Source organism: Vipera ursinii, assembly GCF_947247035.1.
Source record: "Vipera ursinii genome assembly, chromosome: 15".
NCBI lineage: Eukaryota > Metazoa > Chordata > Lepidosauria > Squamata > Viperidae > Vipera > Vipera ursinii.
In genome coordinates this window covers 6,385,607-6,400,874 of record NC_139528.1, presented here as the reverse complement: position 1 = coordinate 6,400,874, position 15,268 = coordinate 6,385,607, and the positions used below count along the sequence as shown (strand labels likewise).

At 48.0% G+C, this 15,268-nt stretch overlaps 1 protein-coding gene across 1 annotated transcript; it reads right to left on the bottom strand.

Moving 5' to 3' along the window:
• Window positions 1-713: 713 nt before the first annotated feature.
• On the bottom strand, window positions 714-13,400 carry CCT3 (chaperonin containing TCP1 subunit 3). The gene is made up of 14 exons (XM_083374663.1): window positions 13,173-13,400; window positions 11,710-11,771; window positions 11,163-11,213; window positions 10,563-10,625; window positions 9,582-9,678; window positions 8,617-8,734; window positions 7,283-7,469; window positions 4,790-4,939; window positions 4,043-4,175; window positions 3,839-3,920; window positions 3,421-3,601; window positions 2,465-2,710; window positions 1,801-1,932; window positions 714-1,049 (listed from the first exon to the last, which is right to left on the bottom strand). Exons 1-14 carry the CDS (start codon window positions 13,201-13,203, stop codon window positions 945-947), a joined length of 1,638 nt encoding a protein of 545 aa, XP_083230789.1. The 5' UTR covers window positions 13,204-13,400; the 3' UTR covers window positions 714-944.
• Window positions 13,401-15,268: the final 1,868 nt, after the last annotated feature.

The following is a 15,268-nucleotide window of genomic DNA, read 5'->3' as shown; positions in this document are numbered from 1 at the left end:
CCGCAATTCCACTATAAACTGGGAGGGACGGGTTGGGGAAAACAATTACTAGCGCTTGCACAACTCCCCTCCACTACTCCTTAACACCCCCCCCAAGGTGGACTCAGCAGGCCTTCAGCCAAGGGGCACGCAAGACCCCTGCATCTTCATATGTAAACATCTGCCCCTGGCAGAACAATAAGCCAACCCCTTCTCTTCTGTAACAATCCAGCTTTTGTTTCTCTCTTTAACATTTAAACATTTCTGTTAAGTGAGAAATACGTTAAGTGAATTTGGCCCACTTTACGGGCCTCCATGCCAAAGTTGCTAAGTGAATCCCTGCAGCTGGTTAGTTAAGCAATCCGGTTGTTAAGTAAATCTAGTTCCCCTCATTGACTTTCACAAAAGGGATCGCGTGAACTCCGGGACATAGCAATAATGGTCGTTAAGTATGAACCGCCTGCCAAGCCTGAAATTTGATCAATTGATCGTGGGGGAATGCTGCAAAGGTCGTAACGGTGAAAAACGGCTGTGATAAAAGTCACATTTTTCAGTGCCGCTGTAAACTTTGAACGGCTACTACCCAAACTTTTGGTTAAGTCGAGGACTGCCTGTACTTGAAGCCAGGTCGGTAACTGGGCTTTACTGGGGGCTGCTGGCGCTGCCCTCGCGACAACCCGCCTGCCCAGCTTGTCAAGTGTGAGAAAGGAGGAGAAAGGAAGCAGGAATTTATCCACGAAGGGGTCTTTTTATTAATCAAGCCACAACGCAGCTACAGAATACGTTTAAATAAGAGCGTGTCTCCGCGAAACAGGCTTAACGTGGTGCTGCCGGCCCTTCCTTGACCAACTAGAAACCAATCGGGGTTTGGGCTCCAACCGTCTTTGAGGCGAAGAACCAGGTCTGTGGAAATGTTCGCTCGGGCGCCTTCCGCCTCCCACCAACCCGGGTTTGCCAAGGAGCTGTTATTCCGGGACCGCGTCTGGTGCTCCCGACGGCTTGCTCTGATCTTCGCCTTTCTTCTTGTGGCCTGAAACAATGCCGTCGATACGCAAGAGGAGGACGGCCGTCTGGGGGAGGAAGGGAGGGAGGAAGTGGGGTTAGGTCAGGAACCAGGAAATAACGCCCCCCCAAGTTGCATCCCCACATTCAGAACTAGCTAGGAGGCAGCGGGGAATGCAAGAACATTTGATTAAAGCAGACTGGTGGCGGAAGAGAAGCTGGGAGTTTATTCCCTTTCACCCTGGGGAAGTCACGGGCCGCCCCAGAGGGACTCCTTTGGGGCCAAGGTGTTCTGTACCAGCCTGCTACCGGCCCTGCAGAAAAGGCAGGGACAACCCCTTTACAACTGGCAAGAGGCTGGAATTACGCCTGCCAAATTTATAGCTACAAAAACAAACAAGACACAAACTAAGAAACAGGAGCTTTAAGAAACACGAACTATCCAAGCGGTTGCCTTCAGCAAACCAGCCCTCCCCACACATTCCCCTTATATAGAGTTCAGGGCGTGGCTTCTCTCTGCCTCCTTCCGAGGAGCCCCATTGCCTTCCTCTGTTTACTCCTAATTGACTGCCTCCTGCGTTGGGCGTCCTTGAACAGGGCCAGCTGTGGGTCATCTTCATCCACGCTGTCAGGCTCACACAGCTGGGTCTCTGTGGTGACCAAGTGGGAGGGGCCTGGCTGAGGGCTATCATCAGCAAGATCTTCAACCCCCTCAGCAAGCTCTTCAACACCCCCCTCCTCCTCCTCTGAGTCGTCCGACCCAACTGCTGAACCCACAGGCTGACCCTGAATCACAACACACGGATGCTTTCGCCTCACCTCGACAGCTGTCTTGTAGGTCTGCAACTTGACAGAGAGCGGCTCCCAGATGCCCAGGTCCTTCATGTCAGCCAAGGCTCCAGTCTCCCCATTGACACCCCAGGTCTGGCTGCCTTCTTGAGTGTGTTTTGCCTGCGAGCGACAGACCGAGTTAAGCAGCTCCAAAAGACAAGAAGCTCAACCTCCCCCCCCCCGTGTTTCACCTCCGCAGCTTCAAAGGGATCGCAGGCCCTGTCCACCTCTTGCTCACTGGCAGAAATTTAAAATTTATTTTATTTTCGGGGGGAGGGGGGGGAAAAGACTGAGTACTTTCCACAACCGTTTGGAAAGATGAATGTCAAGCACCGGGAAAATCAGGAGATTCAGTTCGGTTCAAATGAGTAGAAAGGTTTAAGCTCGCTACAAGAATCTGACCAAGAGATGGAGAGGGGCGTTCAAGGCAGGCCGGACTTAGATCTCTTGAGCGCAGAGACTCATGACTTATGACGTGTCTGACCCCTCCCTCATCTGCTACAGATAATGTGTCTTGCCCTTCTCTTCCATTATCCGTGCAATAGGCAGACCACTCCTCTCCACACCATGACCGCAAGGACCTTTCCAGCAAAAGCAGAGATAAAAGAGCGCCAGGCAATGAGCACTGCTGGCGATCAAAGGCGGTTCTCACCCGTAAGGAGGTGAGGACACGGATAGTGCTAGCGCCGCAGTTCTGAATGAGGGTCCTGGGAATAACTTCAAGGGCTTGGGCCACGGCACGATAGGGCCACTGTTCCACACCGGTCATGACTTTGGATTTTTCAGTCAAGGCGTGGGCCACGGCCATCTCGGAAGCGCCACCCCCTGGCACCAGCTGGGGGTCAACGAGGATGTTGCGACAGACCTGCATGGCGTCCTGGAGGTTACGCTCCACCTCCTGCAAGAAACAGCCAGTGTCAAAGTTGAAGCCTCGCGTCAAAGCTGTTTGGCAAGTTGGGAGAGCAATTCAGTAGCGTTATCACTGAGGCTCTTGAAAAAATATATTTTTGTGAGAAGTAGGCAGTAGAAGGAGCCATCCTGGGGGTGGTTGTGGGAATCACTGCCCCCCTCCGTTTCTAAATAAAAGCCCTACCCACCTCTAGTGATTCTGGCCCATCTCTGCCTCAGTAACCAGCCAAGCACTCCGAATCTTCCAGAAACAGATTCCCCACTACAGATGGCCCTTGACTTACAACTGGTCGCTTAGGGACTGTTTCCAAGTTACAACGGACGTATCTTGGGGAAGCTTATGAATGAACTTCCACCATCAAACCCCTCCCTCACCAGCAGCTATGTAAGCAAACTTTGGGCACTCAGCAACACAGCTGCATTTATGGCCAGTCACAGCATCTTAACAGTCACTCATGTTTTATGATGGTTTTGCCCAAAACTGGCCACTTGCTTCTGGCTTCGGGTAAAACTGGGCCCCTCGCAAACCATCACTTTGCTGGAGTAACCACAGCACTTGCTTAATGACCACTTATCCCACCCCATTCTAGGAGACTTAAGAAATAAGGAAAAAGCCCGATTTAAATTCTGAGGGGGAAAAAAAACATGTCAGAAAAAAAAGGGGATGTACAAAGAGAGAAGCGGCTGGAAGTTACTCACCGCTAGAATCTCTTTGCTGGCGCCCCGGAGCAAAATGGTGCAGGCCTTGGGCTCCTTGCAGTCAGTGATAAAAGTAAAGTACTCGTCTCCAATTTTCTTCACTTCAAAGAGTCGTGCGCCGGTCCCCACATCCTCTTCGCGCAACTCATCCGTGCGGCTGACAATACGCGCTCCACAAGCCCTGCCAGGGAGAAAAAAAAAGTTAAGATTTCCCCAAATGCTGAGCTGACACTCTTGGGATGTTAGTAACGCTCCGTGAATTAGGTAGCTGGTTTTACACATCATTTTTTTTCCTGCTAGGGGCAGATTCAGACAGGAGGAGTTTGAGAGGAGTGTGAAATTACCTGCCACACGAAGGTGGTTCTGTGATTTAATAACATTTGCAACCGTTTGCCCATAGCGATTGAGGCATCCTCACCTTGCAATCCGGTTGTTGTCACTTTTTCGCACCCGGCGGATTGCTGTGATGTTAGCTCTCATCAGGAAGTGCTGAGCCAGGTCTAAAGATTTGGGGGGGGGGGGGGGGAAGAAAGAAGAAGTCTGGTTACACAACTTCCCTCCACAGGGAAATAAGCAGAGAATTGCCAAGCGCTTTCTCATTCAGAATGGATATGTGCTTTACCGGAGATCCCTTTCTCTGTGACGATGAGGTCAGGTTTGACTTTGATCAGATGCTCGCACATATGCTGGATGAATTCCTCTTCCATCTGCAGGATGCGAGCAAAGTCTTCCTCACGGGTTATTTCGATGTCAGTCTGTGACAACAGGAGGCAAAAGCTTCTGGGTGAGTTCACCACGACAGTTGTGCAGTATCGGATCAATGCAGAAGTACCATAAACAGGTACCTTTCCCCCCCCCCAATCTAGCTAGGGTTTACTCTCTTTGCAGGACTGAGTTCGAGTCCTGTGTTAGGCATGAACGCCGGCTGGGTGACTTTGGGCCAATCACCAGGAGACGGTGAGTTCTAGTCCCACCACTTTAGGTAGGAAAGCCCACGGGGTGACTTTGGGCCAATCACCCTGTGAATTCTAATCCCGCCTGAGGCGCGAAAGCCAGCTGGACAGACTGGACCCGTTGGCTCACTCTCAGTCCCAATCCACCAGACAAGAGGGTTGATTGTGCAAAAATAGAAGGAAGACGTATTAGATACAGTCGTCGCCTTGAGTTACTTACAAAAATCAAGGTGGGATATAAATAAAATTCATGATGAGGGTGGGATACGGAGTAGATCCGTTCAAGTTCAGGAATGAGTCCCAAAATTCACCAGTATGTGGGGAACGTGCTTGAAAACCTCGCTTCCCTCCCAACCGACCCCCAGTAAGCATCGTCTTAGTACAGAAGAGGCGAGGGGCTTCAGCGGCCAACAGACCTGGCTCTCCCCCTTCTTGTACTCCAGAGAACAGTCCAGCAAAACGATCCGGGGGTTTTTGATGGTGCGGCGCATCCGGGAATGAGTGATATCTTTATTAATCATGACCCCAGGCAGGACACAGGAATCCTCAATGAAACCACCAGGAACCTGAAGGTAAGAGAATAACAAGAGTTGGAAGGGACCTTGGGAGATCTTCTAGTCCAGACATGTCAAACACAAGGCCCGGGGGCCGGATCCGGCCCGCGAAGTGGTTTCATGTGGCCCGCGAAGCCATCCTGGAAAGAGTGAGGGAACGGCCCCCACTGCCTTGGCCCTGGCCCAGAGACCCTCCTTCTGCCAGAGACCCTCAGATCTGTCCCACTCCTCCCCAGGCCCCCATAGGCACCCTTGATGCGAACGATGTAGAGCTGGCCACGCCCACCCAATAGGCCATACGCACTCTGGCCACGCCCACCCAGTAGGCCACACCCACCCGGCCCCCTGAGGGCAACCGCAATGCTGATGCGGCCCTCAATGAAATTGAGTTTGACACCCATGTTCTAGTCCAACCCCCTGCTCAAGCAGGGGACCCTATGCCATTTCAGACAAGAAGTGGCTGTCCAGTCTCTTCTTTTAAAAGTCTCCAGTGATGGAGCTCCCAAAACGTCTGGTGGCAAACTCTTCCACCGATTTAATTGTTCTCACTGTCAGGGAATTTCTCCTTATTTCTAGGTTTGTTTGGTTTCCAACCATTGTTTCTTGTCCTGCCTTCTGGGGCTTTGGAGAATAGCAGCCCCTCAAACATTGTCACCCTTAGTCCTTCTTTTCACTAGACTAAAAGGTAAAGATAAAGGTTCCCCTGCACATGTGTGCTAGTCGTTTCCGACTCTAGGCACCGGTGCTCATCTCTGTTTCAAAGCCGAAGAGCCAGTGCTTGTCCGAGGACGTCTCCGTGGCCATGTGGCCGGCATGACTGGATGCCAAAGGCGCAGGGAATGCTGTTACCTTCCCACCGGAGTGGTCGCTATTTTTCTACTTGCATTTTTACGTGCTTTCGAACTGCTAGGTTGGCAGAAGCTGGGACGCGTAACAGGCACTCACTCTGTTCTGCGGCACTCGGGATTTGACCCGCCAAACTGCCGACCTTCTGATCGACAGGCTCAGCGTCCTAACCCACTGAGCCACCGCGTCACTAGACTAGATTCCCAATTCCTGCAATTGTTCATGTTTTAGCCTCCAGCCCCCTAATCATCTTTGCTGCTCTTCTCTGCACTCTTTCCAGAGACTCGACATCTTTTCTGATATTGTGGTGACCAAAACTGGATGCAGGATTCCAGGTATGGTCTTACCAAGGCCTTATAAAAATGGTAATTAACACTTCTTCTGATCTTGATTCTATCCCTGTTAATGCAGCCTAGGATTGTGTTGGCTTTTTTTTTTGGCAACTGCAGTGCACTGCTGGTTCGAAGGTGACAGAGAGGCTAGTCAGATCTCCCAGCAAGAGCCACAGGATCTGCTTCTACACTAAACATCCCTCAGGGTCACATGCACGGATAACGACACAACCATTTATAGTAAAAGGCAAAGGTTCCCCCGCCCATGCGTGCTAGTCGTTTCCGACTCTCGGGGCCGGTGCTCATCTCCGTTTCAAAGCCAAAGAGCCAGCACTTGTACGAGGACGTCTCCGTGGTCATGTGGCCGGCATGACTAGACGCCAAAGGCGCAGGGAACGCTGTTACCTTCCCACCGTAGCGGTCCCTATTTTTCTACTTGCATTTTTACGTGCTTTCAAACTGCTAGGTTGGCAGAAGCTGGGATGAGTAACAGGCGCTCACTCTGCTACGCGGCACTCGGGATTCGACCCGCCAAACTGCCGACCTTCTGATCGACAAAGCTCAGCGTCCTAACCCACTGAGCCACCGTGTCCCCATTTATAGACCCTTGTCTAAACCAAGGATGACCATCCAAGCACACACGCAGGCGCTCCTGAGCATTCTTTTTCAAGAGGCAACTTAAGTGAGCCAAGTTCCGTCTTGAGCATCAGAAAGTCATTTCTGAACCCAAGAAGAAACAAACAGCAATCTTTTTTTTCTTCAGGAATACCCACCGATCAAAATGTTCACTTCAGGACAGACAAGCAATTACGGGCTGAAGTCGCAACGGGAGAGAAAAGCTTTTTCAGAGCTCTCCTTTCTCAAAGAACGTCTCCAAATCAGAACACCCGAGCCTTCTCCAGCTTTTAAGATTGGGCACTGGGCTATTTGTTCCAATATTCTACTTGTGCCTTCTCTGAGTTACCAGACTTTTTCCTAACTTGCTGTGTGAATTTTGCAAAGAGGAAGATCCTGGGACTCATGATGATAAAACTGGGATTGCTAAAAGACAACATACGTGGACATATGACCTTATTTCCACAATACAAGGCAGTAACAGTCTTGCTTCTCCCAATCTCTCTCTTCCTGCACTTCAGAATCCCAGCCCCAGCTGCAGAAATCCATCGTTTCTTTGTACCTTTTCTACTTTAGCATACTTCTTGATGTCAATTTCTTTCCTGCCATTCTCTTCCAGCTCCACAGTTCTGACCGCATCCAGCGCAATGTTGCAGGCCAGATCCGACCAGCGATTTATAGCTTTGGTGCTGATGGCGCTGTTGATGATCTTAAGCATGGCCTCACGGTTGCTGGTGTCAACCGCAGTGCTGCAAAAACCAAGCATGAGGCCCATTATCCAATGGGAAGCCAATCGGAGACCATCATCATCTTTTCCAATAGAACAGGACAAAGGAACTCTCCGTGAGTTTGCTGACTTTTCAACTTTCAGGTCCCTTCCCTTATACACAGGCAGTCCCTTGATTTATGAATGTAATCGAGCCCCAAATTAAGGCTGTGAGTGGTTGCAGTCATTAAATGGGTTACCACAAGATCACACTTGGATTTTATGATCTTCTTTGCAGCAGCTGTTAAGCTAAGTGGTCATTAACCAAATCCATTTCATCTCGTGGGTGGGTTTTTTTTGGCATGAAATTGGAAGTAAATGCTGGCAAAGAATGTCAAAAATCACGATCAAGTGACTGTGAGATGCTGCAGACAGCTGTAAAGGTGAGCTGGCTGTCAAGCATACAAAATGCAATCACACAGTCATGTGTGTAGTTATCAGCACAATTCCGTCATAAGCATCTTTTGGAGGGAGTCTAACAACTAAGCTGAGCTACTGGCCATTAAAGGACCAATCTAGCTTCAAAGGAAATCTAGCTACCCATGGCACACACCAGGGTGGTTAACTCACCAACTCCACCTAATACAGGGTGTTCAGGAATAATGGTCAAGGTCAGAGGTAGGCAACCATGGCTCTTTTATGACCTGTGGACTTCAACTCCCAGAATTCCTCAGCCAACCATGCTGAGGGGAAAGGGAGAAGTTTCCAAGCTGAGCCATGCTGGCTAAGGAATTCTGGGAGTTGAAGTCCCCAAGTCATAAAGGAGCCACAGTTGCCTACCCCTGGTCAAGGCAGTTCATCCAATCCAGAGGAAACCAGGTTAAGGAAAGGCAAGCTAATTTGAAGACGAGCTAATCCGAATTTTGATGGCGTGACCACAGACAGGGATGCTGCAACGGTCGCAAGTGTGAAAAATGATCATAAGTCCCTTTTTTCAGTGATGTTGTAACTTTGAATGGTCACTAAATGAGCGGTTCGTAAGTCAAGGACTACCTGTAGTCATAGTACATCAACACGAGGCACTTTCTCCCTACCGCTGTTCCTTCAAAGGCTCAGAAATACATCCCCAATTTTTTTTGCATCCTCCACATTTCCTCCTCGTAGCTCCCCCCACCAAAAAATCTGCTCACCTGATTTTTTTCAGCGCACTGATCATGTCGTCCAGGGCCTTCCGATAGGCGCTAATGATCACCGTGGGGTGCATCTGCTGCTCTAGGAAATGTTCTGCCACTGATAACATTTCTCCGGCTAAGGGAGAAGAGGAGACCATGACTGGAAGCAACAGAAGCACTGCTGTTTCTCAGGCTCAGCTATGTTAAGACATGTGGACTTCAACTCCCAGAATTCCCCAGCCAGTTCAATGGCAGGGAGTTGAAGTCCGCGTGCCTTAAAATGGTCAACCTTGAGAAACGCCGCACTAGAGCGTTTCACCCCAATGAAAATGTCTGTACTGATATCAACGCTTCAGAATTTCGTACACTAACAGAAGATGTACTTACTGTTGTGAGTAGGTTATGGGAACATACACAAAGTTGTTAGGGCCTTGCAGGGCCTTTAGGATACTACCTACCACTTGCTCACTTATCTATCAGATGACTAAGAGGGAGGCACTCAACAAAGTTTTGACAGAGAACAGATGCCCTACACAAAGCTAACTGGTAATTATCCTTTCTTAATCTTTCCAATTCTAAGTGTATTAAAAGGATCAGTTTCCACTTAGGAATTTATTTCATTTTTATCCTATTTTCCGTTTAGAAGCTCAAGATGGCTTAAATGTTTTTTCTTTGAAAAAACAAACAACTCTCCATAGCTGGGCTAAATGACTGGCCCGTAGGCACACGGTGGGGTGGGAGGAAGGAAGACTAGTATTTAAGGATGCCAAACAGCAGCTTAACACAAATTAACATTTGAGACACCCCACTGGGAAGCAAATGGATTTTGCTCACTTCTCATGCTGAGATCTTCCCCTTTAGGTTCCTTAATAGTACTAAATATATCTCAATAAATTGACCTTAGGTGGCCTTATACAACACCCCAAATACCTCTTGTGATCTAATGTACTTGCGTATTTCTGATCCACAATCCCACATCCTACCGAGAATAATCACAGATGTGGTCCCATCCCCCACTTCTTCATCCTGAGTACGGCTGATTTCTATCATGGATTTAGCCGCTGGATGCTGTACTTGAATCTGGAAGAAAGGGAGGGAGGGAGGGAGGGAAGGAAGGATGGATGCAAATAGTTAACATTCTGGAGGCAAGGTTTCTCAACTGTGGCCACTTGAAGATAGGTGAACTTCAATTCTCAGCCAGCAACACAGAGTAGAGTGCAAGGGAAATGAGAGAAACAGCGCCTGGAGCTTACCATTTGTGTTTCACACATATTGCTGCATCTAGAAAGTATAATTAATAATGATAAATCTTTATTGATTAGCCCTTGGGCCATATCAAAGTGCAAAGTTCCAGCAACAAATTGTTACTAAAATTTGATAAAAGCAATTTAAAATGGAATTTGATAAAATACAAATTTAAAATGGAATGGGAATAAAATACAATTTAAAATGAAATTGTAGTAGGGTACAATAATTTAAGATATAGATAAAATATGATAAAATTATATCTTGGAGTCGCCCTTGCAATCTACCCCAATCAGTCCCACATATGCAGATCTCAACCGAACCATTTTGTTTAAGTACTGTTATCATTAAATGTTATTTTCAAGTTCTGGCCAGACATAAGGTAAGTTGTTTTGATATGGGGACCCCAATGGGTCATTCGTTTGGTATATAGACCAAGATACCTGTCTCTCACCCTCTTATACAGGCAACAGTCAAATAGGATGTGAGCCAAGTCTTCTACCTCTGCCGCTCCGCAAATGCAGAGACGCTCATTGTAGGGGAGAAAGTATAATCCGTTTTAGCCATTCAAGAAAAATGAACTTCTGGGACATCTTGGCAAGTTAAAATTCTCACCCTCATCTTTAGCTACAATTCCGTAATGAACTATTGGAAAACCACATTTCAAATTATGCCTGCCTTGTGGACACGCACTGGATGTTGCTACTGAAGTGACTTACTTCTCTAAGAATAGCATTGCCATCATTTGTCATGACGATTCCACCCATTGGGTCCAACAACATCTGCACGGAAGATTCAGGAAACTCTCGTTAATATCCACAAAATGCAACACACGTTTATGCAGGTTATCCCTTGTAAATTACAGGTAGTCCTTGCTTTACAACCATTCATTGAGTGACCATTAAAAGTTACAAGAGCACTGAAAAAAATAGTATGGCTGGTCCTCATACCCTTGCAGCATCCCCAGTCACATGATCAAAATTCGGACAAATGCATTTACTAAGGCGGCAATGTCCCGGGATCACATGATTGCCATCTGCAACCTTCCCAGCTGGCTTCTGACAAGCAAGGTCAATGGGGGAAGCCAGACTTGCTTAACAACGAGATACCTTTAACTGCACTGATCCACTTAACAAACAATGCAAATAAGGTTGTAGCTCACTTATGTCTTGGTTCCGACAGATGAATCTCTTCAAAATAACTTCGATGTTCTTGCTTTGACAACTTAACTGTCTTGCTTAGCAATGGAAATTCTGGTCTTAAAAGATTCTCTGGACATGAAGCAAGGAGCAAATAATAATAATAATAGTAATCCTCACCTTCATCATTGCTCTTGGTCCTAAGCAGGTTCTGATAATATCAGCAATAGTCTAAAATGAGAAGAATATTGGGTTTATTTAACTGTGAACATGGAAGCTGCAAACTGCCCTCTGTTTTAAGGTCTGTACAATGCTTAGAAAAGTTGACACATTTTATTAAAGAGCCTCTCTTTAAACGTCTCAGTTGACAAAAGGTAGCAGTTTGGGTTTGGTTTTTTTTTTGCCAAGCTCACCCTACATCTATTATTTATTTATTTATTTTATTAGATTTATATACCGCCCTTTCCCGGAGGACTCAGGGCGGTTTACAGGGCATTTTAAAATCATACCAATACAAAATACAAGTTAAAAGACAAATAAAAGATTAAATTATCCCTGAAAATAAAACCCCAGAATATCCAAGATCTAGAGCTGGATTTTCTCTGTAGATACACAGTTTTAGAACAGTAAAAAAAAATATATACCCTCAGCTCCCACACTCTGCTGAACCTTGATGGTAAATGAACACACTCTATTTCTCTCCCATACATTTTCCTGAAATCCATACCTTAGCAGCATTAATATTTCCAGCCTGGACTTTTCTTCCAGACTCACGTTTTGTGTTTTGACCTAAGATGAAAAGAGAAAAGAAAAACAGCCTCATGCTCAAATACTCAATTACTGCATCTCACCTGAAGAAATAGGCCATCATTTAGAAGCTGCACTTATCCAACATACTAAACTGGCTTACCTTTTATTCTGATTATTTTGGGAGTGTCTTAACCTTGTGGGCCATCACTGTTATTGGCTGGTTTAGGGGGTTCCCTATGTTGCATAAACCCAGGAAACCTAATAACATTCAATACATGTACGGGTAATCCTCAACTTACAACCGCTCATTTAGTGACCAAAGTTACAACGGCACTGAAAAAAAGTGACCAATGTCCATTTTTCACACTTCTGACTTGCAGCATCCCCCCCCCATTACAGGATAAAAATTTGGATGCTTGGCAACTAGTTCATAATTTATGACGGTTGCAGTGTCCCAGGAACCACTCTTGCGACCTTTTGAACAAACCAAGTCAACGGGGAAGACAATGGCAAAGATATCGGCGTATTTAAAGGACCATTCGCAACAACGTTATATTACGGAATGGAAAAAATGGATTCATTACATCCAGAATAAATACGGGACTAAAAAGTTTCATTTAGCATTTGAATAGGTATTGATATGATATTTGTATTGCTTGCAGTCATTTCATATGAGCTAGAGTGCTAGAGACTTAATAGTTTATTGTTGTTAGCATTGGGTTGTTTATGATTGTTTTTACCTTTATACCAGGGGTCTTCAAACTTGGCCCTTTTATGACTTGTGGACTTCAACTCCCAGAATTCCTCAGCCAGCCATGCTGGCTGAGGAATTCTGGGAGTTGAAGTCCACAAGTCATAAAAGGGCCAAGTTTGAAGACCCCTGCTTTATACTTTGTATTTAGCTCTAGGAAGTCGGGGAGGGGGGAAGGGTTAGGAAGGGTTGGGTGGGGGGAGGGGGGGAGGGATTGTTAGAGATAAAATGTATTGAAAAACTTTTCAATTAAAAAAAAGATTCGCTTTTATCATATAACTAATTTAACAACTGCAGTAGAATTCTGGGAGTTGGAAGTCCACGAACGATGAAAGAGCCAAGGTTGCTTAGCCCTGGCCTAAGAGAATTTCTGTCACATTTTTTTTTGGGGGGAGGGGTTCCCCAGAGAAACAAATCAGTTATTGGGGGGGGTTTGCAGTTATTTGGGGGGGCTGCCTCGTGAGGGCACTTTCCGGGTACATCTGGGGAAAGAGAGCAGAGAGCCAGGATGAGAGAAAATCCATTTTCCCAGCATGCACTTGGGGGAAGTCGAAGGGAGGATGCCGAGAGGGGCGAAGGGACCGCCAAAAGCGGATCTCCTGAGGGGAAAGTTGAGGAGACCGATATGAGGGGTCGCTCGGGGCGGGCTCTGTTCCCCCTCCCCGGCCCACCTCCCCCCTCAGACTCACTGAGAACGAGGACGGGGCGCTGGCCCAGCATCTTCCCGGCGAGGCGAGGCGAGGCGAGAAGCCGGCGAGGAACCTTCTGGAGGCGGACAAAAAAAAAGAGAGCTCGGAGGGCGGGGAAAGAAAAAACGCCGTTTCACCGCGCTCGCACAACCTACCCTGCCTGCGGCGGAGTTTCCTCCAATCCGCAACGCCGTCGCCTTCGGGACGGCCAATGGCGGCGCGTCTGCTTTCCAGAGACTCCGCCCACTCGCCCTGACAGCAAGGTGCGTTGAGAGGACAACGGATTGTTTCTCCGCCTTTTCCTCCTACCAAGGCGAGCATGCTCGGGGCTGGGCGCCACCGGGAGGAAGGCCGCACGCATGCGCGAGGTCGTCCGCGCGGGAGGTGGAACGTCGAAGGGCAGGGAAGGCGAGCGCGCATGCGCACGAGCCGCCGCCAGCGGTTAGGCGGATGAGGCCTGCTCAGCGGCGGTCGCTGCAGTTCCCGCAGCGCTTCGTCCCCGCCCGGCCGCAGCCCAGAGGCGAGTTTGGGGGGAGACCTCCCAAAGAGGGGGGACCCTCTGCCTCGCCCAAGCCCAGACACGACATTTGTCTGTCTTTCACCGGAGGAACACCGCGCGAATTACGGCCTGGATATTGAGCCGAGTAACAGCGGCCCGGCCCCTCCCTTCGTGCCATGAGGCATGACGGGAATTGTAGTCCGCTCCCTGTTCTGACACGTGCTCTATGATCTGAAAGGGCAGAACAGATTTTATTTGTTATTAATGGGATTTATATCCCGCCCTATCTCTCGAAGGACTCAGATAGCGGGCGTCTGCGCCCTGGGGGGGGTGAAAAAACAACCCAGATTAAATTTATTTATTTATTTTGGTAGGTTAATGCGCGTGCATTAGGGACGTGGTGGCTCAGTGGGTTAGGACGCTGAGCTTGTGCCACATAGCAGAGTGAGCGCCTGTTACTCGTCCCAGCTTCTGCCAACCTAGCAGTTCGAAAGCACGTAAAAAATGCAAGTAGAAAAATAGGGACCTCTCCGGTGGGAAGGTAACAGCGTTCCGTGCGCCTTTGGCGTCTAGTCATGCCGGCCACATGACCACGGAGACGTCCTCGGACAAGCGCTGGCTCTTCGGCTTTGAAACGGAGATGAGCACCGGCCCCTAGAGTCGGAAACGACTAGCACGCATGTGCGGGGGAACCTTTACCTTTAATGCGCGTGCAATTTATGATTGTACGGGGTTTCTCAACTTCAGCAACTTTTAACCTTGTGGACTTTGACTCCCAGATTTCCCCAGCCATTACAGCTAGTCCTCAAGTCCGCTTAGTGACTGTTCAAAGTTGCAACGGCACTGGGGAAAAAAAATGACCGGTGATTTGTTGTTGTTTTTTCACATTTAACGACCGTTGCAGCATCTCCGTGGTCACGTGGTCAAAATTCCAGGTTGCTTCTCTCGCCTTGGGTTTCGTTTCCATCCATGATTTCTTTGTCTTGTCTTCTGGTGCTCTGGAGATTTTGGTTGACTCCCTTCTTCTTTGTGGCTGTGGGAACGGCCATTTTTTGGCCTCTCAACCTTCAGCTTTCCCAAACGTTTCTTATCGGGCCTCTATGTGAATTACAGTGATGAGCGCACTCTCCTGGTTCGCACAGGACGGCATGTGGGAAGTTTGGGAAACGCTATGATAGAGCTTTCACATATATCTTTTAGTATCTTGTTTTTGTAATGATCTCATAGGCACCTGAGTAGTTCTCACTAGGTATCCAATTATCACTATGTATCCTATTTTTTGGAGATTGATGGGGTTTATGTAATGATGTATTTGGTATTCTGAAAAGGGAGGTGAATAAAAGTTCAGCGGGTAGTTGCTCAGGGAGTTTTTTTGTGAGACAAGGCTGCCTGGCTGGTTCAGAGCATCTCTATCGACCCGGGTCTGAATTCTTTTCTCTACTGTGGCAGTCCCTCAAATGTTGGAAGACTGCTATCCTGTCTTCCCTCCACCCCAGTCCTTTTCTCTAGCCCAGGGGTAGGCAACCTTGGCTCTTTTATGACTCGTGGACTTCAACTCCCAGAATTCCTGAGCCAGCTTGGCTGGCTCAGGAATTCT

Excerpts from the sequence above, each read along its gene's own strand:
- CCT3 (XM_083374663.1), bottom strand. The coding sequence starts at position 13,203 with ATGCTGGGCCAGCGCCCCGTCCTCGTTCTCA. Across the intron at positions 3,921-4,042 it reads CACAGAGAAAGGGATCTCCG|ACCTGGCTCAGCACTTCCTG; the intron begins GTAAAGCACATA and ends CCAAATCTTTAG. Across the intron at positions 2,711-3,420 it reads CCAGCAAAGAGATTCTAGCG|GAGGTGGAGCGTAACCTCCA; the intron begins GTGAGTAACTTC and ends TGTTTCTTGCAG.